This window comes from Astatotilapia calliptera, chromosome 8 (assembly GCF_964374335.1).
Source record: "Astatotilapia calliptera chromosome 8, fAstCal68.1, whole genome shotgun sequence".
Classification (NCBI taxonomy): Eukaryota; Metazoa; Chordata; class Actinopteri; order Cichliformes; family Cichlidae; genus Astatotilapia; species Astatotilapia calliptera.
This window is the reverse complement of record NC_137429.1, coordinates 26,275,172-26,302,900: the sequence shown is the minus strand read 5'-3', so window position 1 is coordinate 26,302,900 and position 27,729 is coordinate 26,275,172. Positions and strand designations below refer to the sequence as shown.

Genomic DNA, 27,729 nt, shown 5'->3' with positions numbered 1-27,729 from the left:
TCTGACTCTGTAGTCCCTGCATCAGGATTTGCTCCTGTTTCCTGTATTTGCTGCTCATTTCTATTTTGTTGTTTTCTTGTCACATTTTGATATATTTTATTTTTTCCTGCCAGGCCATCTTTACATTTTCTCTGAATGAATTCACTGGCCATTTCAGAACAGACACTTTTACCCAGTGTTCTTTCCTGCTGCATCACCAAACCTTTTACACTCTTTTGCTAACCTTCTTCCTCCATCTGTCCTTCGTGTATTCCCTATGGGTCACATGGTGATTCTCCTTGCATTTTTAAAATAATTTTCTCTCCGAACTGCAACAAGCCCTTTGCCTGATCACTTTTATTTTATATCTGCTTTAAAGATAGCTTTAAATCTCACAGAAAAAAAAACATTCTTGAGTCAAGGGGGAAAAAAGTTTTTATGTACTTCGGTATCTTGTATTTGTTAACAGGTAAGAAAATAATTCTTTATACCAAGAATACCTCAACAGAATAGAAATCTGACATAGTAACAAGAAAGAGTAAAAAAAAATGATTCTCAGTCTATTCTGCTGTAACATATGGGGTTTATATTATGTTTCTAGTTTCTGTATTGATGCCAATCAATATCTACTTGACTAATATCATGAAATTCACAATAACATAACATGTCAAATCCGTCTCTTCAAGTCATTGTGTTGTACTTCTTTTGGTAAACTCATTCAATTCAAAATTAACTAGAGGTGCATGGATGAGACTATGCCTGCAAAAAAGCTGACAAAAAGTCTAATTACAAATTTATTTTATATTATCATATGTGCATTAATGACATTATAGTGACATTTCAATATTATGGATGTTGTCAATACGTGGTTGTCATGACATAAAAAGTGTCAAATCTGACAATTTAGTTGGTTTTATAGCAGTTTTTTTAAATACCCACCTCTGCCAAAAGCAGAGGTCAATTTTCAAACACATACAGGGATCCCAATATATGGAAGTTGTTTCTCATTGGTTAATGTGAATCATCTTAAAGATAAAACCATAAAGTACTTAAAGAAGCTGAATATATGATGTGTATTTTTCTGCGTGTCAAAAATAAAGGAGAATTGAGTGAAACAAAGAAAATAAAGTATTTATTGACTGGGAGGGTCAGCCTGGGGGGCAGTATGCGCTACTGTCCAAGGCCGATTGTGCTGTTTTGTTTGGGGTTTTTTGCTCCATTTTGTTTCCATTCCTATTCTTCTGTTTTATCCATAATAGCCAAATAGTTTCCACTCTAAACTCTGACAAATACCACCTCCCCCAACGCTTCGAGAAATGGGCTATAAACCGACACAAAAGTGAGTTATCGAAATAAAGTAATAACATAAAAGCATCCTCTGATCAGACAATGAGTGTAAAAACACTGGCTAAATGACTGTGACATCCATTTTTTCTGAGTGCATGGTACACAGTCGGATCCTGTTGTGTTGTTCATTGGAAACATCAGAAATGATCAAGAGGGAAAAGTAGCCGTTAAAGAAACAAAAATGCTGGGGGGGATTTTTATGACATTTTGTGGCGTGTGGTGATAATTCTTAAAAGGGACCAAGAAGGAACAAATGAGCCCCGAGCTCCGACGCCGAAGAGTTCGTGCGTGAGAGCTAGAGGGGGGAGTGCGCCGGGTGTGTGTGGGAGTGGAGGATGGAAGTGGGGGGAGAAAACCTACAAAATGAGAGTCCGCCGCTGTGGAGGAACAGAAGCGAGAGCGCGCTGAAGAAGCCAGATGTACCGTGATAATTAGCTGAGGATATTAATGGGAATAACGGGATTATGAGGATTTGAGGAGAAGTCACCAGAATCCGGTGTCTCGCAGGGCGAGGGATTAAGTTAGGCGTCTTTACTTCTTCCCTCTGCCGTTATGGGGATAGACCGGCGGCGGAGAGCATCGCTGGCTCTCACCTTGAACTTTCTCGCCTTGTTCCTGGCTGTGTCGGCTCTCACCACCAGCTACTGGTGCGAAGGGACACGGAAAGTGGTGAAGCCGTTCTGCACAGGACCGGTCACCACCAAGCAGTCCTTCTGCATCAGGTTCAACAGCACCAACATCAACGACACGCGGCTGGTGCAGTACATCTGGGAGACCGGGGAGGACAAGTACGTGTTGAGGAAGTTTCACACCGGCATTTGGTTCTCCTGCGAGCAGAACATCAACATGACCGGTAAGTTTGGTTTTCTACAGAAGTAACGGCGGACTGACGGCGGGACCGCTGTGCGCGCTGAGGAGGTGCGTCACGGAGGGAGACGTGCTGCTCCAGCTGCGATGAAATAAAATTAAAAGTCCGGGTTTTAATGCATTGACTTTTACGTTCAGTTCCACATCAACAAGGACTGGATTTGGGGATTAATCACGGAAACTACTGAGAAAATTACATGGAAATGTCACCAGGAAGTCATAATCTGACAATGAGTATTATATTTAACTAACAGGTTTTTGTGCCCATTGTTCAAAGGATATCAGATAGAGAAGTTCATAGACAGATTTATATAAACTCAGGTTCAGGATGTAATGTCAGTACACGCAAAGACATTTAAATTGCAAACACAAATACATGAATAAAACGCTAATTAATCACAATTTAGTAATATTTATGATTAAACAAGCAGACAATGGAATAATCATGTCTGGGAGCCTGAAAAGAGCAAACTAAATATATGTAATGTTGATTAATTGAATTATTCTTGGAATAGTTTTTATGGGCAAAAACATGAACAAAGCAAGGTTAAAGGTATATTTCACCCGCTTCAGTGGTTCTTCTATCACTGAGTGTGAAGCACTACGTGTCCGTGTGCAGACCACCATAAATGCATTTGTTGCACTGACAGTAGAATTTCTGGCCAGCACACAGCTATACGCTGCATTTCAGGCAGAAGACTGTGACACCCTAAGAGGGGGTGAGGGGGGTTGGGTGTTCTTGTTACTACATAATCACAGACTGGAACTTTTTCTTTAAAATTTTACATCGTAACTTTATCTTTGTGGAATATGGAGGAAAACCATATGAAGTCTGACATGCTATCAGCTTGGTACATGAAATAAATGTTTAATTTACGTTCTTTTACAGGTGAGAATTGCAGAAATTTCCTTTATGTTGCACCATCAAACGAAAGAGGTAAGTTTTTTTGGTTTTTGTTTGTTTTTGGGTTTTTTTACGTATAAAATGTTACTGCAAATAAAGACTTTTTCAGGGACATGGCAAAATTCTCAGTCAATCAGAGCCTTTATCAGTTTTGTCATCTCAAGGCTTAAAATAACCCAAAGATCTCTGTCATCTGTATGGCTGCTTTCTTGTGACTCTAAATAAGCAGATGAATCTGAAGTGGACGTTTCAGTAATTTTGTCAGTGTGATGAAATGCTGGCCAAAGTCATTTGGTTCTCCACTGACCCTCTTTCAGATATTTTTTTCTAGACATTTGTTTAAGCGTCTTTAGGCCTCCAAGTGATGTATTAAGTTTTTTCTTCATCTTCATCTTCTTCTTCATCAGCACTGACTTCCTGTCATTTGAAAGTGAGTCAGGTTCCACCCCAGATTTTTTTCTCACATAATTATCCTATATTGGAAAAAAAAAAATCAACAGCTATTGGTGACACCATGGAGTTGTGGATGACCTAATCACTTGTGCTGCTGCTAGGCAATAAGAAACCAAAACAGTAAATCAATCAGATCCACGTGGTTTTCTCCCAGTTAATTAGTGCCCCGAACGCTGCTGTTGTGCTAAAATCTGCCTCTCGTTGCATTCTCGGTGTTTAGCACACAGAGTACAATTGAAAGAGGATCTTGGTCTCTGGGTCTGACAAAGTCAGTGGGGAAGTGCGTTAAACATGCATTTTTCTGATGGTCAATTTCATATTCTCGTACTATTTCAAAATGGGGATTAAGCCACATCTGGGTCTTGGGTGGAGGTTGGAAACAGTCATCATGATGTCACGCACTGGTTGATGAACTACCATAGCCACAAAATAATCTTTCTGTTAACTTCCTGCTTTTGTTTTTCCAACCCAATATGAAAAACAAGGGGTGAGTGTGGATGAGAGCCCACAGACACTAACCCCCCTTGAAACAGCAACTTGTCAATCAGAAAATAGCCACACCCTAAATCATAATAATGTTTTGATCCCAAATGAGACTGACATAGAAAAATGAACAAAACCTATATAGCACATTAAACTTCATGATTAAGATCATGAAGTCATTAGGAAACTAATAACTGATGTCATTTTTAAGTAGGAAGCAGGGATATGCTCTCATGGACTTAGATACAATTGTACTTCTTGCTGTAACCCTCTGCAGGCTGTTGGAAAGAAAGCAAGTTGCTATGAGCTACTATTTATGTCCTATTTATTAATGTCCTAAAGTAAACCAAGCAGAAGAGAAAAATATCTGTGCTATATTTCCTGGCACCAACAGTGCCATTAATTAAGCAGATCCTCCCGTGGGTCACATTCACAGGGTCAAAAATGTTTCCCAAAATCTCAACTCCTAAATTTTAATTAGAGCTAGCACGTAGTGAATATATTATGTATATTATGTTTGATACTCAGTTTTTCTTATTCATTTTTTCTCAGTCAGAATTTTATAGTAAAAGTTCAGTTTATTTTGTCAGGAGGCAGTACGACATGACAGAGAAGATACGTATTGTACCAGACTTAGCAAAACAAAAAAATTATTTTTTTATCATAAAAAAATGGGAATATTTTCTAGACCATCAGCGGGGAAGAGAGGGGAAAATGTAAATCCAAAGCCTGATTATTCCACTGAGCCCAACCTGCTTCTTTATTTCCAGAAAAAACTGACAACAAGGTTTTTTGGGAGGGTTTCACTCAGTTGTAGTTGCTGTCAGAAATCTTCCTTTTTGTGTCATTTATAGACAGAGGTGGGTAGAGTAGCCAAAAAATTGTACTCAAGTAAAAGTAGCACTACCTCAACATAGTTTTACTAAAAATAAAAAGTAGCCATCCAAGAAATTACTCAAGTAAGAGTAAAAGAGTATTTAGTGAAAAAGGCTATTTGAATACTGAGTAACTGATCATAACATCTGATTTAATTTTTAAAAATGAGATAAATGGTAAATGGCCTGTATTTATATAGCGCTTTACTAGTCTCTAAGGACCCCAAAACGCTTTACACATCCAGTCATCCACCCATTCACACACTGGTGATGGCAAGTTAGATAATCAGACAGACAAAAATATAAAGTTTAGTGCAAATTTTAAAGACTGAAAAGCAAAAAAACATGAACATAACATGATTACAAAATAATAAATCTAAGCAGAAGAAACACTTTTCTAATTCATTATTGAACTAATATTTAGAGAAGGTGATATAAATATATGTTAGAATAGTATAATACTACAGGTAAAATACTTCCAGTGACAGTATATGGTGTTACTTTATTTCTCCAAATGGCACAACAGACTCAGCAGATAGAACAACATTAAAACAACAAATAAGAAGTCTCACTTCGACATAAACTGTAGATTTGTGTCTGTGTCTCGTGCATTTTTGGTTAAAACGTTTATTATTCATTCAGTGAAGTTACTCACACTGAGTAACCAGACTTTTTTCTCAAGAGTAGCAATACTTCATAACAATGTTACTCAAGTAACAGTAAAAAGTACAGTGTAGTAAAACTACTCCTAAAAGTATTTTTTTCCCAAAAACGTACTCAAGTAAATTTAACTGAGTAAATGTAATTAGTTACTACCCACCGCAGTTTATAGCTCACTCCTCCACTAAAACCAGATCCCCAAAAATGCCTTATTTCAGTATATTTCAGTAACACAAAGAACTGTAGTGCCTAAAAACTACAGCGTACATCTGTTTTAGAAAAATATTGCTGTCTTAAAATAAGAAAAAACAATTAACTGACACCTGTTTTGAAAGACTGAGGTTAACTCCCTCAGACAATGGCAGGCTAACACTTTGTTTCATTCAGTTGTTTTATACAAAAAGAAGAAAATTCATTAAAAATGCCATCTTTATCCTTTAATCCCTCCTACACACATGTGCTTCTTTCTTTTCTTTAACTATGCAAACAATTAACTGTGTGCAGACATGTAAAATGCTGCATAACAAGATGTGGGCAGCAAATTAGTAATCTGTAACCAGGCAACTCCATATGAGCCTCGCCGCAAAGACAAAATAGATCCTCGTATAAAGAGATCTTCAGCGACTGAAACAATAACTTGGATGCCAGACTCTTTAAACAGAAGCCTGTACCGTTGTCCCTGTACAACAGGTTTAGAGCATCCATCTCTTTGCAAACCATTTGCCAGCATCATGATTAAAATACTAGGATTTAGCAAAACAAAGAAACATTTCTATGGAAGGGGCTTAATTGCAGTGTTTTAAAGCCTCTATCTTTTCCACCTGCCTAAATTAAACTGAAGAAATCTTTTACTGAAGTCAATTTAAAGCAAGCAAGAAAAAGAATTTTTAGCTGAAGGACGTATTTCTGTCCACAATTCATTCAGGGATATTTTGGGTAACAGGCATGTTACGTTTATTACACACCTTATGATTAATTAACCACACACTAACTGCCTGCCCTTGGGTGATATATGCAATTACACTACAGCGTACACTGACAGGTTTTTAAATCCGCTGATATTTTGTTCTAACACGTATATAGACTCCAGCTCAGAATGCTCTGCGTCTCTGGGTAGATCATGCTCTGTATCCTCTCCCTGACTGTGAAGGTTAATGATACGGGGGATGGGGTTGCCGGTGCACCTTTCTCCACTCACTCTTCCCCGCTTCCTCTGCCTTTTCACGTCTCTGCTCCCTTCCTTCACCCTTGCTCACCCATATTCTCCCTCACGCCCCAATTTCCCTTCTCTCTCCCCACGACGTCACACTTCAACACCACCATCCACACAACTTGATTTTTTGTCTTCTTCCTCTTGGCCATTACTTTGCTATAACAAACTGTTTTCACAGGTGTGCTGTGGCTGTGCATAGTTGCAGAGTGCCTCTACATTCTCCTGCTGGCCACCGGAGGCATCCTTATGTCCATAGAAGTGTGTCACATCGGCAACGTCATCGACGGGCTCAAGCTCAACGCCTTTGCTGCCATATTCACTGTGCTGTCAGGTGAGAAGCATTAATATAATTACCATCTTTGCCATCAAGTTAGTGAAAAGCATCAAATCAAATAGTTGTGATTCAATGAGCGCTATTTTTGTTCATGTTTGTTTTGTGCTCTCCAATGAAAAGATTACAGATACTGTGATTGTTGTCAGTATCTTTTTCCACTTTAGATGAGAAGAGCTTTTATTTGGACATATTACTAACTATACTATATATAACTATATGTTGCTGCCATTAGTGAGTCTTATAGCCTCCCAAAAGTCAACTGGAAAACCTTGAAACTAGGTTAACTGGCTTCCAAAGTTAGAACTCATTGTTGTTCTCTTGCGTTAAAGGGAGGATTTTCAATAAAGCCAATCATATGTGGGTAGCAGATACTGAGTATCTTCTTCTGCTTTCTACGTGTTTGTAACCAAAACCTGCTCAGACAGCGTTGGTCAGTAAAATAAAGTACGGTATTGAAATTTAAATCAGAAAGATGCTGCTTCCAGGAGTCTTTGTCTTCCATTTGTCACATATAAACTGATATGTTGCTTCCATTACTATTACTCCAGTTCATAACCGATAGTGTTCCATTGTTTGATTTTCATATCCAGTTATGCTTTTATTGCAACTATTTTAGATATGTGTCGTACTTAAAAAAAAGAAGAAGAAGCTATTGCTAATCCAGTGCTTTCCAGATGATTTTTTTGCAGGATGGGCCAAAGTCTTACAGTACTTTTCTGCATTCATTCAACTCATTCAATGTTTAATTGAGTCATTTTGACCAGTTCTCCAGCAACACTGGCTGAAATGCAGCCACAGCCTCTACCATGTTTTACAATTGACTTTAGACAGTCACTGTTGTACCTCTCACCTGATCTCTTCCATGCATATTGATGAGGATATACATTGGCAGTTCTTCCCATCTAGTTCACAAGCTCCCGAAAGAGTGTAACAATATGCCCTGAGGGGGGGGAAAGAGGTGTTTTAGAATTTACCCCCCTCCACGTAAAAAGTAGTAAGACAGATCAAGGACATTGGAGGAAATCTGGAGCTTTAGATGAAAACCAAAGCAGACAATTCAGATTTTTTATACTTAGCTCTGCATTAAGGGGTTGTGATGTCATCTTTGTACACGGGATGATGAAAGAATCTGAGATGATGGAGGAGCTGTCAGCCATGCACTCAATGTAAGGGACAAGGACAGGGCATGATTAGTTCCTGGAGGCAACTGCATGCTTGGGTAGGCTGGGGCTCAAATGGGAGGCGTTAGAACTGATGGCTGTCCTGTTTTTCTCTACTTCAGACTTTCCAAAAACCTGTGAATTGTGGTGGATCGTGGTCTCTTTGGTGTTCTGGTTTGATTATTGCTAAGAGACTTGACAGCCAGGTTTGTTATCAAATGCGCTGATAACTTGCACTATGAAGAAGAGCATATGAATTTGAATTCGAGCCATTTTTCAGTCAGTTGTAGTTTTTGTCGTGGTTTAAGCCATGCTCTCCTTTTTACAACTCACTAAACTATTAAGTTTATATTTATTTAAGGAGGAGGAAGTTAGCCTACCTTGCAAGTTTTTGCAAAAACAGAATATTTATGGATTGCTATAGTGCTGAAATGTGGAAAACTATCAAGAACCACATTTTGTTTTTTGTGGACAAGGGCCTTTCCCTTATTTTTGCACGCGATTACATTGGATAGCATGAGAATCTGAAACTCCAAAGTGAAACTTTCTTAACCTCCCTTAATGGCAAGGTTACTATTAAATTTTATTAGGTCCTGTTGAGGCATTGGCAGCTCCTGTGCACTCAAGAATGTATTTTTCAGCATTATGTAACGCACAAAAAGACAGCATCCTGTAACTTCACCTGATTTTGGTAACATACCGATGCACCAAATGAATAGTGACAGTATTGCATTGATGTTAGGCTCCTTGTCCATGAAGTCACCGCATTCTTTGCTAATATAAAACTGAAAAGTCATGCCCTGTAGAGGACCCCAAAATAAAAATTAACATTTACTGCAGGAACGTTTATCCAAGCTTTAAATACACTTTTGCTAAGTACTGTAAGAAAACTATAGCAAACGCTTGAGATATATACTGATTTTATTCCGTTTCTGTTTAACTTTAAAACCACTGAGTCCTTAGTTCTGCTTCCTTGTTGGCATTTATCCAGTCATATATTCAGGCCAGTTGTAGCCTCTCAGCCCTGAAAAGATTTCCAGCCGGTTTGCAGTCTGCCTCCCTCTCTCGGTGGAGGAATTAACAATGACCTTCTCTCTAATCCACTCTGTGAAAATGATCCCGACCACCACACTCTGGGCAGTGATTCAGCAATGAAAGATACTCGACTCCACGACAGTGACTCACAGCTTTTTGCTGCTTTGACAGGTGAAATTCAGAAAATGTGTTTTTAAAAAAACAGAAAAGGCTACAGGCTGAAGAATCGTACAACCTGTAAAACCGAGGTCCACACTTTGACCAATTTATTTAATGCTTAAAGGTTGTAACATATGTGTGTACTGTATCTATTCTTTAACTACAGGCAGTTCTAGTTAGACTATAGAAAAGACGCTTGTAGGCCTGGAGTAAAACTGATGCTATACTTGATCCACGGCTCACCCAAAATATGTTAGCATTTTGTGAAACACACTTACCAGCTTTTGTTATGTCAGTGACATGAGAGAATCAGTACTCTTCTCATCTCTGGCTAGAGACACATATTGTTTAGCATTGCTTAATTTAAAGACCTGAGGCAGCAGAGAACAGCTAGTCTGGCTTTATTGAAATATGTCTAAAACATGATAACGTCATAAATTAGCATGATGTGTTGGATTTGTTTAATCCATTCATAAACCGAAATGCAGTAATGTGCAAAAGTCTTGAGCCTTCTCATTTCTTGATATATTATGAGGAAAACGGGAAATACATGCAGAGACTGAAACATGCAGTCCTACAGCATATATGTAAAAAAAAAAAAGAAAAATCCCCCGCTTGCCCCTGTGGGCGGTCAATCCTTCAAGCTCGGGTCCTCTACCAGAGGCCTGGGAGCTTGAGGGTCCTGCGCAGTATCTTAGCTGTTCCTAGGACTGCTCTCTTCTGGAAAGAGATCTCCAATGTTGTTCCCGGGATCTGCTGGAGCCACTCGCCTAGCTTGGGAGTCACCGCACCTGGTGCTCCGATTACCACTGGGACCACTGTTACCTTCACCCTCCACATCCTCTCGAGCTCTTCTCTGAGCCCTTGGTATTTCTCGAGCTTCTTGTGTTCCTTCTTTCTGATGTTGCTGTCATTGAGAACCGCTACATCGATCACTACGGCCGTCTTCTTCTGTTTGTCTACCACCACTATGTCCAGTTGGTTAGCCACCACCATTTCGTCCATCTGTACTGGATATCAGCCACTTACTCTATCTGCCGGTGGTACATACTGTGCAGGGGCCTGTCCTTCCATGATGGTTCCTCGCCTTCCTCTTTCTTGGGTTTCTACTGCCTGAGGTATTCACTGAGCACGTGGTCGCTTGGGGCCATCTTCCTGATGTGTATATATATATATATATGTGTGTGTACTGTATGATAACAATATATAAACAGTCTGAACTGTTTTTCAAGCTTTCTTCTAAATGAAACAGACTTGAAGTAGACTTCAGGATAGTTTTCCAGGCTCCTTGATGGACATTCAAAGCACTTCTTTGGATGCTGGTTGCCTCTTTTTCAGTTCTCTGTCAAAATGATCCCACACTGCTTCAATATCAATGTTGAGATTCAGGCACTGGGAAGGCAAATCCATGACTGATAGTGTTCATTTTGTGCTTTTCTGTTCTGTGTTTCATTGTCATGCTGAAAAAAGCATGACAAAAAACCAATCAGATACTTTCCAAATCGTTTTGCATGGTGGATTAAACTCCGATGGCACTTTTCTGTGTTCATAATTTTATCAGTTTTATCAAGATCCCCAACACAGAACCATGACAAAGCCTGCCCTGTGTTTCATAGATGGTTGTACTTCTCTCCTGACCTTCCCAGAACCACACTGACAACGATTTAGATTCTTGTAATTTTTTAAAGTGATCCTGAGCTATAGTTTTCCAGGCTTTCTGAAGGTCTTTCAAAGTTTTCCTGTGGACACTGGCTGCTTTTTCACTCATTGTCATTCTAGTCTACTTTCTGTTTTTTAAGCCACTTAACATCACTATGACTCACTTAAACATATAAGCTGGTCAGATCCACAATAACATTTTCTGCTTGCATCAAGCTTGTAACTTTGCAGACATCTTGAAACCTAATTTAATTAATTAGCTAAATTAACTGTAATTTCAGTGGTCACTGGAACATAAATACTGCATGTATAGAATCAGCAGTAAAACCAGAATAAAAGGTGTTTTAAAATGCTTTTAATGCCCAATACTGACTTTCTTACTGTAGGAAAGAAAAACTGTTCATTTTGGTAAAAGGTCACGACAAGGAGAGTTCTATCAAGAACAATGTGGATACAGAGCAGTGTCCGAAAGCATTACAAAAAAATGGAAATATTACGTTTGCTCAAGCCCAACGAAACTTTACTTCTTTGATCTAACTCTAAGACAAGACATTGCTTTGATTGATGCTTTTCTTCAAATAGTCTGTTTTAGTGAAATGTATTTTGTAGGAAATTGGTGCAAGAATGAGGTTTTTGTCTCTGCTTGGATCAAATTTTCTGTCATATTTGTCTTTTTCAAAGAATCCGGCTTTATGTCTGTGAAGGAAAGGCAAAGTTTTTAAAAACTTTAAGAGACCAAGAAGATTAGAGAAATTCATTCAAGAGACATATATGGATATGTGGTGAGCCTGAGGCTGCATATTGATTAGTTTGACGTTAGAGTTGGATTCCCCCTAGTCTGACTGTTGCTTTGATTTTAGTACAGAGTAACCCAAGTTCTCTTTTGATCCTGTTGGCATATGAGGCAATGACGGAGCTATAGTCTTACTAGTTAAGTGTCCTCAAAACTTCATATCGTGTATCAGGTGCCTTCTTAATCCTATATGACTTTTTTTGCAGATGAATACACTGGGAATGACCTACTTTTTCCTTAAACTGGAATATTTACAAAAAAAAGAAGTAAAAAGCAAATTGAAAGTTCTCATTCAAATAGATTTGTATAAAAGTGATATGGGTAATGCATCATATTTATCGTCATGACATCAGCACCACCCCACCCTGCTTGTAATCACAATTACTTCAAACCTACATTGCCATTACATTCAAATCACCACAAACTGTATATAAAAGATGGATGCAAGTGTCTTAAACATGCATTATTTCTAATGGCCAGCAGGGAGGGATGTTCAAAAAGGCATCAAGCTACATGGAAGTCTATGGAAAAACAGCCTTCATCTCCTTTGACCTTAGTAAGACTTTTCCTGATCAGTTCAGATCAGTACCTTACATATTCCTCTGGTTATCAGTTTTATCACTCCTCATTTTAAAATCACCAAGATGGCAACAGTACTAACACTCTGCTCAAGCCTTTAAAGTTTGAGTTCAGGTGACCATCTTTTGCCTGGCATAGACTCAAGTGAGAAAATGCACCTCCAAACCTATTGTCAGTTTAAAAAACTGGTGAAGGTTTAAAACGTTGTAGCAAGGATGTTATAAGATGGAAAAGATAACTAAGATTTACCTGATTTTTTTATTTGTCACTTGTTAATCATATTGACAGTTTGCTTTTGTGTCGTTGTGGATTGTGCATCACTGTGAATCGTGAGACTTTATTATCTCCTTTCCAAATGGGAATCTCTGAGACTGACAAATGAAGCTAATCAGAAGTGCCAAAATCTGCAGTTCCTTTAATGGCCAACTGAAGCTAGATCCATATGTGAGTCAGTCCCCCAGACTCCAGTGTTGAAATGCCCAAGTAATTGGCATTTAAAAAGCCATTACTTTACAGTAAATGGATGTAGACGATGCTGGATGATTTTATTTTATCTTCTATTTATTTCTGGTGCATTTTACTGGCAGGGGCAGGCTGAAGGTTGACACCTTTTCCAGGGTCTGTCTATCACAGCAGAAAAACTACTGACCATCACTCAGTCATCCTGTTGTGGTCTTGTGATATTTTCATTTTCACCTGATAGGTGCTGAACCTAGCATGCTCTCCTGCAACTAAACTCAGGAGTCGTGTTTTCACACACTTACCCAGTGTTTTGCCAGCTGTAACGTTCAGTAAGATAGCGAGTGAACTCTCAACCCAGGCCGTATGTGTCATGTTTTATTTATATATGGCTCGCTGTCTGAAGAAGTGAGCAGTTTGCATAAATAGAGGGGGTGAAATCTGTGAGGCTGGTACTCAAGTGTGAGTGTAGTTTTTATTTCTCTAAAACACAAAATCATTTAGAATTTTTTTACGGCTTTTGTTGCAGTTCGTCGGCTCTCAAACATCAACGGTTTAGTGTCCTTGTTTCTCTTTTTAATGGGCTGAATATGTTATGTTAATGAGGTCTGAGCTGAAATTTTATTACACCTGTCAGTTATGTGACGTATGATGAGGCGTGTGAGGTGATGATGAAAAACAGACGTATTGGGGAAGTAAAAGAAAGAGAGGCTTACTTTGATGTGAGGAATGAACTTAAGTTGAGCTGAATTCGGGTAATTAATGTGAGCAATGTGAGTAAAAACTTCAGTTTTTGTGCTGAGTGTGTGTTAAAAAAAATAAAAACTGTGGTTTTAATAGCGGGTGCCTGCGGAACTGCCAATTTGTTCCAATAGTAAGAGTGGTCATGCTAACTGTACTGTGTGTGACAGAGACTGCTGCTCGTTAGTGTATAAAGAGCCTGAGGGGACAGAAGGAAATACTGAGCAATCTGGAGCTATTTTAGGTGATACTTAACAATCTGAGAAAAATGTGACATGTTTCTCATAAACAAAACCAAAAAAGCATTTGTATTCCTTTAATTATATTTCGCATTACTTTTAGAAAATCTTTTTAAACATTGCAGTTTATTAAAAAAACAAAACGGTTATGCACCATTTAAATACAGCTTATTAATACAATTTTTCTTGATATGAAAGAATCTTTTCTGACTTTTTCAAAAAAGCAAGTTTCTCCAAACTCTCTATTCTCCATTTGTGTTACACTCTAACTTGCCAACTGTCAGCTATTTTCTGCCTTTTTCATGCTGCCCAAACAAAAAGAGCCTCAAAGTTTCATTCTAATGAGAAAGCTATACACAAGACAAACTCTGAAACTCTGGCTTTTTCCACTGGACCATATAGATGAAAGGAGTTCAAAACATAGACTTGCCTTCAGTTGATAAGAGCACATAAAAAGACCTCTCTGAAAACTACAAAAACACCTTTGAAAATGTTCAAGTTTTCCTATTCACCTTGCTCTGCAATGTTTTATCTCAAATAAATATGAAATAAAATATCCATAAAAATTAAACTCTACTTCAAAGAACACATGCTCTGGCGGATTAGATTAACAACACTTACCGGTAATACGCGTGTTCTCAATTTTAACAACTTTTTTTTTTTCACCTTCCAGCACCTTGTCTTAATACCTGCAGCTTAAAGCAACTGATCTCCAAAGCAAGAGAAACGTGGCACAGCAGCAGCAACAAGTTTACTTATCTCTGACATGGAGACAAACATCTGCTAGATAACCACACTTTCTGTTTCTATTTCTTAAATTAGTGTGTGCCTAGTGTACTAAAGTGTGCATGGATGTGTTGCTTGACTACTTAAGGCACAATGAACCTGTAGTTATTTAAGAAACTACCAAAATATAACAAGAAGTAACAATTTGATTTTATGTTGGAGGACTGCAGATGTTTTATATGTACAGAACAAATATTTCAGTGTCAGTGGAGTAAAGCAATCGTTATGTTAGAGAAATCATCTGCTCACCAAGTATGTGTAACCTAGTGACAAGCCTGTGAATGCTGGCTAGTAGCACAGTAACACAGCAGTACTTGTTTTTTCAGTCCTGTATGCTGGGCTGCATATTGTATGCTTACAAGTGTACTAATCTATCCTTAGATGCTGAAGAAAAACAGGACGCCTACAAGCTCAGGAGAAGCTATATTAGCACAGTAAAAAAAAATATGCATAGAAGATGCACCTAGTGCAGCTGCTGTGATAGTGTAGGTAAGTAGAAATGCACAGATCAACCAGCCAAAGATCAGAATCAAACGAGTTCCAGGATTCTCAGCCCTGACTGACCAGTCAGCCTCATGTATGACATATTATGAGTCGTCCTGTTTCATGCCTGTGAAAAATCCACAGTGGTGCAGGGAAATGGTTGTGTGCACACTCACAGGCATACACTAATGCCACATTCCTTAATAAGTTGGAATTTCTTAGTGTCACAATTTGAATCTTGAATGCCCCCTCAACTTGGATTTCCCACTTGGAAGGTTGGAGTAGCCCTACCAACCCTCGAGGTAACGGTCCAAGATGGCAGCACTGAACATGAGCAAAAGTAAAACTGTAAAACCTGTCCTGCCAATGTTGTGTATGTGTGACTGACTAAACAAGCCATATGCAGAGCACTGACCAGGCTCTATACATGAATGTGCTCCAGCTGTTTTAAAAGCAAAAAAGTTTTATGTTGTATTGATACATGAATGGCTCTAACTAGCTTATCTACCTAGCAAATCCTGTTTTTCTTTTTTGGAAGGCCAAGTTTAGAGGTATTTGGACCGCAGCAAAACATGCACTATGACTAAAGACACAACCCACTATGAAAACATACAAAACACCTTGAAACAAAATTATTTGTTTACATTGTAAAGAAGCTAACAAAGACAACAACCCAGTTTTAACCAACATAATTTAATATAAAAAGAGCAGCTTAGAAAGGCAGCTTCTCAGAAGTAAAGATGAGGAGAACCATCCATCCATTTGCTTCTGCTTATCCTTTTTCAGGGTCGCTGGAGCCTATCCCAGCTGTCTTAGGGCAAGAGGCAGGGTACACCCTGGACAGGTCGCCAGTCTGTCGCAGCGCTAACACATAGGCACAGACAATCATTCGCACTCACATTCACTCCTATGGGCAATTTAGAGTTTCCATTTAACCTAACCCCCCTAAGTGCATGTCTTTGGACTGTGGGAGGAAGCAGAGAGAACCCACACAAACACAGGGAGAACATGCGAACTCGACAAAAGAAGACCCCGTCCTGATCCTGATGGTAGAATTAAACTCAGGACCTTCTTGCTGTGCGGCAGCAAAGCTGACCACCATGTCACCATGCTGCCCCAGTCCCACTGTTCAAGAACATGTGTCTATAAGTTGTGGGAAAATTTCATAATAATGATCTTCAGTGTAATTGTGAAGCCTGTGAATGCTCTCTTCTTGTAGTCAGAGGAATTGAAATTTGAAATTAGTGTTTTCTTTTTTTTTTGCACACATCCTCCTGACTTTTTCGGTGAAGTCCTTGCACATTTCAGCAAGCCATATTTCTCATGAACCACATACTGCAGATATTAAAACAGCGTTGGTTTGTAGTAGAAGAGTGAAGTTGTTCAGACCTTCAACCTATAAACATTTGAAGCATTGCAAAATGAAAAATAAAACAAAGAAGACCCAACACTGTTGACTAGGTAGAATACTATATCAGACAGTATTAGGGCAGTGGTGTTAAAAAAGGGGTACTACACAGTAGTAAACATGTCCCTGTACCACACTGTTAGACGTGTTGCTGCCATTAAATTACAATAAGCTAATATTATTTATCAGTTTAAACAATTGGGTTTATTCTTTTCTTACTTACACTTTATACACTATTCCAACTTTTTGGTATTGTGGTTCTATTATTTACTAATATTCCAATACGAGGGAATATGTTGCACAATATCTCTCAACAATAAATGTTTTTCGGTCTGTACTAAAATAATTCTGCTGTGTTCTTGTATGAAATCACACTGTGACATCCTGTTTCTGATGTTCTGACCAGATACTCAGAAAAAGACTGTTCTTCAGCCAACTGGAATTAGACGAGGCATAATGCCCCACAAGAGAGAGAAAAACAATTCATTGCTCTTCGTGTGTTTGTGACTTTGAGTAAAGCATATTGTTTGTGTATAATCTTTCACATGAGAGCATTGCAGATTAATGACATGCCCCTACTTGCAGTTTGGTGTTGTTGCTGTGCATAATGTATAGCTACAATTTGATAGGTCTGACATGCCGAAAAATGAAAAGTGTAAAGTTTGACATATCCTGTGACCGGTATTGTATTAGCCCCAAAAAACACATGTATTTTTTCTTTTTTCATATCCGCTATGACAGATTTCTCATGCAGTTCTAAACGCAGGATTAAAAGCTCAACCACCTTTTGTACACTGGATGAATAGTCATTTTCCAAACAGCGTGATAAAGGACAAATAATCCTTAGTGTCAGACTTCAGTTGTAGCTTGTGCACAATGACAAAACAGATTAAAAAAATCTAGGTGCCCCCTGTTGACTGTGAGAGAGCTTTGCAGCACAGATTAGGCTAAACTGCTTTCTCGATGTTGTACGGCTGAACTGGATCAAAAGCGTCACATCTCTGAGGCTGCTTGTATATGTTAAGTGCTTTGACACTAAAAATAAATAACCTTGCAATGGCATGTATTGACTTCTTTTGGAAAAAAGTGACCTTGTGTTAGGAGAACAAGCATAATTTCCAGATGACAGAACGTGCTGAGACTCGGGACTGCGATTTGTTCCACTCATCCTGATGCACGGCTGCCTCTGATCTGCATAACATTATGATAATGTAGCACTGTCATATCTTTAGGAATAAACATGAGCTCTGATAGGGATGAGATGAGAATTTAGGTGTTTGGTACTGAATCTGGTGCACTCATGTTCGGCCCAGGGATTTGTGGAGTGGGGGGGGGGCTTATGTGGTAATCGGATTGGTAGGCTACAAATCCGTAGCTTTTTATTCCTGTGCTGGTTTGTGGGCAAGGCAAAATCCAGCACAAAAAAATCAGGTGCAAAGATGAAAATAATAAATGAAGCGAAGCACAGAAAACCAAGCAAGAGGCAGACGAGGGGAAGAGATGGGAAGAATATGAAAGGACAAAGAGTATACCGGATAAGTGGAAGATGCTGCTAATCTCTACTTTACGTTTTGCACCCAGTTCTTGGTATATATGGATTGGACTCAGTTGATGGCTGCTGAAACCTCCAACAAACAATAGTTGTCCTATTACAGGATGAAAGCACGCCTGTTGAGCATGAGATTTCTTCACATAATGAAAAGGGTGTAAATAAATAGGAGATGTCTTGTAATGTCTGGGCTATCTTTTATTCTAGCTTCTCCAGCTCAGTACAATCTCCCATCAGTGTTATCCAGCTTGCTGAAAGTCAGAGTGTGCTTTTTGCTTCCATCTTTTCCATTCATAAAGAGAAAAAAATATTAAATATGATTTACACAAAGATAGGAAATTTTAACACCTTTGCTGTTTTCCATTTTTTACACAAAATCAGATTGGAATATATTTCACAGTTGTTCTTTCTCACATTTGCCACAGCAGACAATTTTATCCTGCAGATATGTTTGCACTACTGTAAATAAACTATGCCTGAAGTACACAGGAAGCTGAACTGGTAGATGTAACAGGAAATGGTACCAAGATGCTAAACAGCTTATATTCTAATACATTTAACACTGCAAATGTGGGAGAAGTACAAATGGCAGCAAGCATGTCATTTGTTGGTGTTGTCTATATCTGTTAGTTTTTTCTAATTTCTAGTTTTAATCTCAATTTTTGGCATTTATCCTGCAAACATGCCCAGATAATAAAGAGCTGCTTAAAAAGAACAGAGCAAAAAAAAGCAGTATGAATAAATATTAAATGTATAATAGAGAAAGACTCTTTCGTGGCTAGAGTTTTCATTATTACCATCATAAAAGGTGAAACACTGTACTGCGCTATTAATGAACCGTTTGTTTTTTAATAAAATAAAAACTAAAGAGTAAATTTGTTTAGAACGAACAAAAAAGTATGTTTGTGGCAGGCACTGCTGCATCCAGTTAATGGTTCCTCTGAGTATAAAGCTTTATTATCTCTAATTAGTAGTACATTCAAAAACTTCATAATTTTAACAAAGTTGAAAAAAGTTAAGTTAGTTAGGAAAGCTTGTGCATGTTCTTATCCATCATTTTCCTTTCGTATTTTCATGTATTCTACATGGATCTTAAGCTAGTTGGAAAGCTAACTTGCTGCCCAAGATACATAGTTTTACTTTTACTTGCTCAGTATCGCAAGTAAAAGTACAGAATGTTACTGTTTGGGTTTTTAAAATCATTTGGCTAGAAAAAAAAGCTACAGCTACATAAAAACTTCAGCCAATTCACAAAGTAAGCTAACTGTCGCTTGTTTGCTAACTACAGCTCATGTGCTAGCAGTAGCAACAGCATTGCTAATATATTTTTTTTCCTTGTTTAGTCTAGTGTGTGTGTGTGTGTGTGTGTGTGTGTGTGTGTGTGTGTGTGTGTGTGTGTGTGTGTGCGTGTGTTATTGTATTGCAATGACTCACACGTATCTTTGAGACGAATGTGACCCTGAGGACACTTTGACAAGGCAGTTTTGAGTCCTTTCATAGGTTGCTATATATAGTTCTGTCTGTGGATGTATTTTATCAAATTAATAATATCAGTATTATAGGAGGGCTGATATTAAAAGCTAATATTAGCTTTTTTGATAATCTGCTAGCGACAGCATTTATAATGGCCAATAAATGAAAATTTTAAACTCGAAAAAAGATGTAGGAGAAACACTCCAATCCACCAGGGGTCGAATGTTGGGTGTTTTTAACAGTAAATTATAGGGAAATCTATTTTCCTGTCGTGTGTCTAAAAGAAAAAATATCGCCTGATATATCAGAATATTGGAATGCTAAATCACCACATCTATATCATTGGGGTGCATTGCATCTGTGCTAGATGCTTTTCTGAATGTTTACTGGTGTGCAGTTAGGATTAAAGGCAGGTGAGAATAAGGCAGTGCTGGGAGAAATTCAGCTCTACCCTCCTACCATTACCTGAGGTCTGAGGTCTGGGTTTCTCTGCTCCACTGCTGCCAACACAACCCAGCCACAGATAAGCAGCCAAAACTGGATGGATGAATGTTTCTACAAAATATGTTTTTCACCAGCGTGTTGCTGGTGTAACTCAACTGTTTGATTCAAATATAGTGTAAAAATTACAATTAGTTAAAAACCTTTGTTGTTTTCCTTGTAAATTGCATATTGGCCTTGAGCTGAGCATGCCTAGCAACAGAAGCTTAAAGGGAACAGGGTTTAGGGAAAAATGAATTGTCTCTCTGTTTTCCCCTTGACTCTCGTGGTCTTCATCTCACAAACAGTGGCACGCTGAGATTGGCTGTAATTACCATATTTATGCCTTCATTTCTTTCATTGCATTAGTTGATCCTATTCCCAAGCAGAAGCCTGCTTACGTGCAAAAGTAAATAACTCCACCAACACTGCTGTATTCTGAAATTTACTGCAAGATTTACTGTGAATGGTATTGTTTTCACCTCGTGAGTCAGCTTGTCATCATGGGAAATTGTGGGCCTGGATATACCTACTTTAGCAGGAGCTGCTCACAGAGGCTGTTTTGGGAGCAGTAGCTGTGCCATGTTTTCAAATAAAACGGTAAAATACACCCAGTTTATAATTAACTAATAGTTAATGAAAAATAGTACATTAATTACTCACTAACATAACAAAAAGCTCTCTTCAATGAATGGTTTAAAACACCGACAAAGTGCAGACACAAGGATGGCAAAAGTGAAAGGCAAAGTTACTAGATACTAGGTCTGCTATAATATATGGTTGGAGATGGTGGCACTAACAAAAAGACAAAAGTGGGAGCTGGTGGCGGAGTTGAAGATGTTAAATTTTTCATTGGAAATGATAGACAAGATTAGAAATGAGTACATCAGACAGACAGTTTGGGATTCATGGATGTAGAGAAGGAGGATATGATGTGTTTGGTGTGACAGAGCGAATCTTATGAGCTTAAGAGATGCACTCAGTGGCCACTTTGTTAAGGTAAAAATACTAATCCATCACGGTAACAGGGACCCAGTGGTTTCAGGTAAGTAGGCATGGTGAAGATGTCCTGCTGATATTCAAACCGAGCATCAGAATGGAGAAGAACGTTGACTTAAGTGGCTTTGACGGTGGGAGGGTTGTTGTTGCCAGGCAAGCTGGTCTGCCTGGCAACAACCTGGTCCTTTCAGAAACTTATGATCTACTGGGTGCTTCCCACATAATCACCTCCAGGGTGTACAGAGAATTGTCAGAAACTGGGAGAAAATGTGTTGTTGATGTCAGAGGTCAGAAGAGAATGCCAGAATACTTTGAGCTGATAAGAAAGCAACAAAGCTCCCTTGGTTACATCTGCAGTACGCAGAAGTGCATCTCTGAATGAACCAGGTGAAGCAGATGGGTGCAGCAGCAGAAGACCACGCGATGTACCAGCTAAGAACAAGAAACAGTGGCACCTGCTGGGTCATAGGCTAGCCAAGATTGAACAACCGCGTGTGATTTAAATGCCGCAGCTTATGTAATATTTTTTAAAAACTTTTTTATCAGAGTTCTCCGTGTTGTTCCCAGTTCCTTGGTGCGCTGCTACTTCTTCTGGTTATTAAGGAATAAATGAGAAAATAATAATGCAGTAGACAAAGAAAAGTTGGTACACCTGAAAGTTGCATTTCACTGTTTATTTCTCACAGTTTTAGTTTTATTTTGTGCTCCACTTGGACTTTTCTGATTGATTTTTCAGCTGTTAGTGAAGTCTTGTCTATTTTTCTTTATGTATTTATTTCGTTTTAAGAATGTGTGAAATAAGTAAAGAAACAGAGAATCAGTGCCTAGTCTGGCCACATAGTTAGAATTTCAGCTCCTGTAATATTTCTCTCTGTATGTGATCATTTGCCAACCCTAAAAGAAATACATTCTGTAGATAGCAGCACTACTCGGTGTGACTCGCTTAAACAGTGACTCACTGTAGCTCAGTACCCCTTGCAGTAAAATGAATAGTGAAGGAAGCATGCAGATTCAGCAAATACAGAGTATGACTAATCAGTCCATGTGACAGTGTTATTGAATTATTAGACCATTAATACTCATTTTTAATAATATTTTAGTTAGTTCTGTGGTTTCATATCCAGGGATTGGTCAAAGGATATGTTAAATAGCTGAGAGGTAGTTAGAGAAAATTCTTCTGCTCTATTTTATTGCGTTCTTAGAGGTTTAAACTTTGTGTAATAGCAGTGTTTGACATGTATATGGTTGCAAACAGCTGCTCGTGTATGCGTCGTCATGTGTTACATTGTGCAATACTGCCATCAAGTGGTGGCTATCAAGAAATACACTTAGCAGGTTCTTTGGCTGCCAGTGTGGGTAAATCTTATTGATTTATCAGTGTTTGTGTACGTGTGTGTGTCCAGGTCTGTTGGGGATGGTAGCCCACATGATGTTCACCACAGCCTTCCAGCTGACAGTCAGTCTGGGCCCAGAGGACTGGAAACCTCAGACGTGGGACTACAGCTGGTCATACATGTGAGTGATGTTGGTTCTTTTTATTTTGCTCCCAAGCAGCCAGACATTCGTGTCATTTTTAAAGTGCTCTTGAACAATAATTCTCCAGGCTTTCTGGAAGTCTTTCAAAGTTTTTGTTCGGACATATAATCTAAAAATCAACAAGGTTTGTGAGTCACTCCAAGCCGAGTTTGGAGAATTTTTCTGAGCATTAAATTCTGACGTCTTTTTTAAATTTATTTGTAGCAAAATCGGTGAACTGACTGTAACTCAACAATGATTCCTTCTAATCATAGTTTTGTACAGATAGCACATCTATAAATTACACATTGTCATGCAGCCATGTGCAACACCATGTGTAAGGACATAACTGCAAGATGTTTTTTGCATGAAACTCCTTTTCTGTCCCATTTAGGATTTGAACATTTATGTTCTGCTCACTGCCAAATACATGAGCTTGTTAAACTTCAAACATGAGCTTTTACAGGGGCGTTTTTTTGTGTTCCTGTGCCTCCTGGTACAGTAAATTGTCCACAAATTATGCCTTGCTTCAATGCAATTTTAACAGTTTGCAAAGCCATCTGTGGGCCAGACTGAACCTTTCAGCACCTCAGTTGTAGCCTACTTTTCAGTCTTTTCATCTGCTGCAATCACAGGTCCAAAAACTGAGCTTGTTACAGTTTTTTCTGATTGCTTAAGCACATTTATTGTAACTATTGGCTAATTTTGCAAAACTCTTCACACAAATAAGAAAACCTGTCACCCAATAATCAAAACATTGTAGTTCTCTTGCAAAAGCAAACACAGCTAGATTAACTCTTCACACCTTCGTAAAAATGGTGTTTCCGTATCAAACAGTACACACAAGCCATCATCTACTAAGCACACAATGCGCCAACTGCACACTGATGGTATGAATACAAAACACATCTGGCTTTTGCTTTCTCTGTGCACAAGGTAGGCTATGTCAGTTTGAGCTACTTCTGTCATAGATCCATAAGCATAGAGGAATCCAAACTTCAAGTTCTGGTGTTTATTCAAACACATCAAAACAAACACAAGTGTTTATTTCCAAGTATAGGATTATTTGCAATCGCCATAATGACTATATGGGTTACTTGGTCTGCAGTGAACATGCTTCCTCTGCCCCAGCATCTGGTCATCTAGCAATTCTGTAAAGTAACAATTTCAGTATTTTTACATCAATGGTATTGGTGTGTTTCTCATTGGCATATGGCAGTGCTACAAATCTTTGTGCGAAGTGACTGTACTAACCGATTCTCATTTCAAGATGTCCTTATGGTACTTGCTACAGTGTAGCGGCTCGAGTTAGGCTGGACCCGTTGGCCAGCTACCCTCAGGGTCATTCCACGGTTGATGACATGGTCCACTATTGTAGCTCTGATGTCATCAGTAATTCTATTTCTTACTCTTCCTACCCTTCCTCTCCCCCCTCCTCATCTTCCTCTCCCCCCTCCTCGTCTTCCTCTTGCTCCTCCTTGTCCTTGTCGTCCTCTTCATCCTACTTCTTCACCTCCACGTCCTCTTCCTCGGCCTCCTCTACTTCTCACTCTTTCTGCTCCCTCCATTGTACTCCGCACACACAGCTTACCTGTATTATAGTGCTTAGGCTGATTGCAAAGTGAACTAATTATCTAAGAAAGTTTTCACATGTGAAAGTGTGCCAGACAGTTGGCAAATTAGTGTTAATGATAGCCATACATGTGTATACTTTTGCTAGGAGTGTGTTGGAAATTTGGTAATTGGGTGTTGTGCAGTGAATTGTGCTTACAGTTTTGCAAAGTGTGTGTTACAAAATTGCAAACTGAGTGCAAAGCAGTTTTTGTGCTTTTAGTTTTGCAAACTCAGTGAGTGGTTTTGCTATAAGTCTGAATAGTTTTAGAGATTGTGCTACAGGAATCACAGTTAGTGTTTAGGCATTCGGTAAAAACTGTAAGTGGATAAAGGAAAAAGCCCACTCTACAAGATAGCTTAGTCTTTTCTCTTTGTGTCTCCTGTGCTGTTGCTCTCAGCCTACTTTTCTGTATTTCTCCTTACCCCGCTCCCTCCCATTACAGTCTTTGTAGTAATTTCTTTCTTATCCCACTGTTTCACCACTTGGCCCTTTGAGTCCTCACTTGTTTGTTCTCCCAAAGCATTGAAATGATTTGGTAAAATGTTCTATACATTGGTTATTTCATTTTTGATCAATTTAAATTGCACAAGAACAGCAGAAATATGTAATACTTAGTTTAACCATGCATTGCAGTTCTTTTCTCAACTTTTGTTTGCTTTGTGCTAAACTTGGAGCCCAGCTGATATTGAATTTTAAATCACTGAGTACTGGTATCAGTATTCAGTGATTTGAAAGGCAAACATTTCAACAGATTAGCCAATATCTTTTTCTTTTTCTGTGTTGCTAGTGGGAAAGCTTGTATTTATCAATCACTATAAATACTAATGTTGATAAATCAGCACACAGGTAATACTGGCCAGTAACATCAGCCTGACAACAAATGGGTTTGGCTCTAGTTAAACCTCATCAGTTCGATCTTTATTCCTTGTTAAACTAACAATTATGCCTGAATAAAGCAGACAGGTTTGCAGGGCTTTTGTGATGAATCAGCGCCACCCGGAGGACAATTCCTCCTTCACATTGGCTGGACTTTTATTCTGCAAAAACACGATGAAAGCACATAGACAGTTTTTTATCAGCATAGTACATCATTTCTGGTGGTTATTTAATATAGAAAAAAAGAATCTTTTACTCATAAATATCATAATTTATGCATTCTTGTAAATTTAGGATCAAATCACTAAATTACAAAGAAAAGAGAGCCAGTTTTTGGAAGCCACCATCTTGCACCGCTGTCTTGAATACAGCAGACACAGTAGCATAATAGTGTTTTATGTTCATGGCTTGAGATATACGTTGCATGCCTCATTAGAAGATCACAAACAGCTCTTTCAAGCTCCAGCTATTTAGCATTAGTACATGTATATTCTTATCATTTCCTTCTCATTATGCCTCTGTCCTCCTCCTCTGCTTTTGTCTCTTCCTCATTTTCACCTCGTCCTCTTCCTCTTTACCTCAAGCTTCATCTCCTCAACTGAAGTCGGGGCTCTAACACAAGAAAAGGTTCATAAATATGCTTATTTAGTCTCAATATTGTCGCAATTACTTACTCACCGTCTCTGGACAATGAGCTGAACAAAAACAGCAGCTGGTTTTAAGCTAATATTGTGCCAGCTAGTGTGTCAGACAGCTGAGCTAAACAGTAGAATGACACCCTACACTTACTGCAGATGACCAGCAGTCCTACAGAGTTTTTTGTCCTACAGTGGCCAGTGTAGCTGAGATTTATGAACAAGATTCAGTCGACTGCAGTCTGCAGTCTTTTGACATCTATTGGGGTGGCTGTAGCTAAGGCAGTAGCGTAGCACACCTACTAATTAGAAGGTTGTTGGTTTGATCCCTGTCTGTTCCAGCGCTAAAAATGCTAACCTGAAGTTGCTCTCTGATGCATCCATTCAGACTGTGAATGTTTGATAAAAAGGCACCTGCATAGGAAAAACATAGAAAAGTGTTCGTGTGACTGGGTGTGACGGGGTGTGACGGGGTGAATGAGGCAAGTTGTGTGAAGCGCTTAAAGTAGAAAAGTGCGATATAAGCACCAGTCCGTCTACTGGTGAGATTGTACATACTGCACCTTTAAAGTCACCTGTTCCTGATTGCCCTTCCCTCCTTGTATTTAGTCCGTATCTATAAACATGGTTTTTGTGAGGTAGCCATTGTTGTATATGCAATGTTTTCTCTTACTGACTCACCTCTCTGTACCAGAAAACCCATTCGTTATGCTAAAAAGTTCACAGTGTGCTGTCATTAAAACAGATTTAGATTGTCTTAGTCTATAAATGTGTGAATAGCAATTTTTAAACAATGGTGCACACGTGTAATATGCTGCTGTAAAATTGATAACTTATCTAAACAGGCATGTATATTTTTTTAGCTATTGTTTGTCTTCTGATCCCTAATCAAAGCAACCCCTTTGTTTACTTGTCAAATAATTATTATTACTTGATCGTGACAAAAAAAATTACCTTGACAGTATTTTATGTTGTCACAAAGTAACTGTTTTCCCAAGATATCAAAATAATATGACAACCTGTTTTCAGTAGTCTGAATTTTGGAGGAAAGAGGCTTTTTGTGTTTTGATCATTAAATAAAAGAGACTTTCTATCAAGATAAAGTTTTCAAAATCATATTTTCATGTTTCTATGAATGCTTTCACTTGAGGATGCATTTGTCATACCTAGTCTGCTATCAGTATTTAACCTCTTAAGCCCCAACGCCCCCTGATACGGGGGCAAAAGGTAGGCTTGGGGCTTAAGAGGTTAAAGTAAGGAGGTGGAGGTGCCAGAGTTGAAGAATGTGACATTTTTATTGGGAGTGGCCACGATTTAAATGTTAGTATATCAAAGGATTAGCTCAGGTTCTGTAAAGGATAGAAAACTGAACAAAGGGTGTTGAATATGGAGCAAATGAAGGAGTTCATGGTGTTTTCGTTTCTTTCCTTAGTTTGGCATGGAGCTCCTTCACGGCCTGCATGGCATCCTCAGTCACCACCATCAACCGCTACACCAAAACCATCCTGGAGTTCAAGCACAAGCGCAGGAACATTGAGAAGAACCTGAAGATCAAGCAGAAGCTGTTGGAGCTGGACTCTCCGGAGCAGGTGTGGGACATGTACATCAGCTCTGTGCCGAGCACTGCCGAGGAACTGCTCGACCTGTCGTCAGATGGACGCAAGCTGTCCAACACCTCCATCTTCTTAGACCTCAATGACCTGCCAGATCCACAGGGAGAGGAATACTGCTAGACAAGCAGCGTGTAGCATTTTGAAACATGATTCTGTCACTGTCATGTCCAGTGTCTTACAAGGATGTAAATACTTTAAGGATAATGAGATCATGATTGAGACCTCTGGGGATTTTAAGTGATTAGCCAAAATGTTCAACATTTAGCATCGTAAATCACAGCACTAATTTGGAAGCATATTTCTGGTCACCTGATAAACATAACTCTTGTTTGGTCTTCACCATTCCTGAGAACTACAA

The 27,729-nt window shown here is 38.8% G+C and overlaps 1 protein-coding gene across 1 annotated transcript; it reads left to right on the top strand.

Moving 5' to 3' along the window:
* Positions 1-1,710: 1,710 nt before the first annotated feature.
* gsg1l2b (gsg1-like 2b) lies at positions 1,711-27,729 on the top strand. Its single transcript, XM_026177404.2, has 5 exons — positions 1,711-2,179; positions 3,083-3,130; positions 6,960-7,112; positions 22,521-22,632; positions 27,191-27,729. Exons 1-5 carry the CDS (start codon positions 1,879-1,881, stop codon positions 27,489-27,491), a joined length of 915 nt encoding a protein of 304 aa, XP_026033189.1. The 5' UTR covers positions 1,711-1,878; the 3' UTR covers positions 27,492-27,729.

Coding starts and splice junctions, on each gene's coding strand:
- gsg1l2b (XM_026177404.2), top strand. CDS start 1,879: ATGGGGATAGACCGGCGGCGGAGAGCATCGCTGGCTCTCACCTTGAAC. Junction 2,180..3,082: donor GCAGAACATCAACATGACCG/GTAAGTTTGGTT, acceptor GTTCTTTTACAG/GTGAGAATTGCAGAAATTTC. Junction 22,633..27,190: donor GACTACAGCTGGTCATACAT/GTGAGTGATGTT, acceptor TTCTTTCCTTAG/TTTGGCATGGAGCTCCTTCA.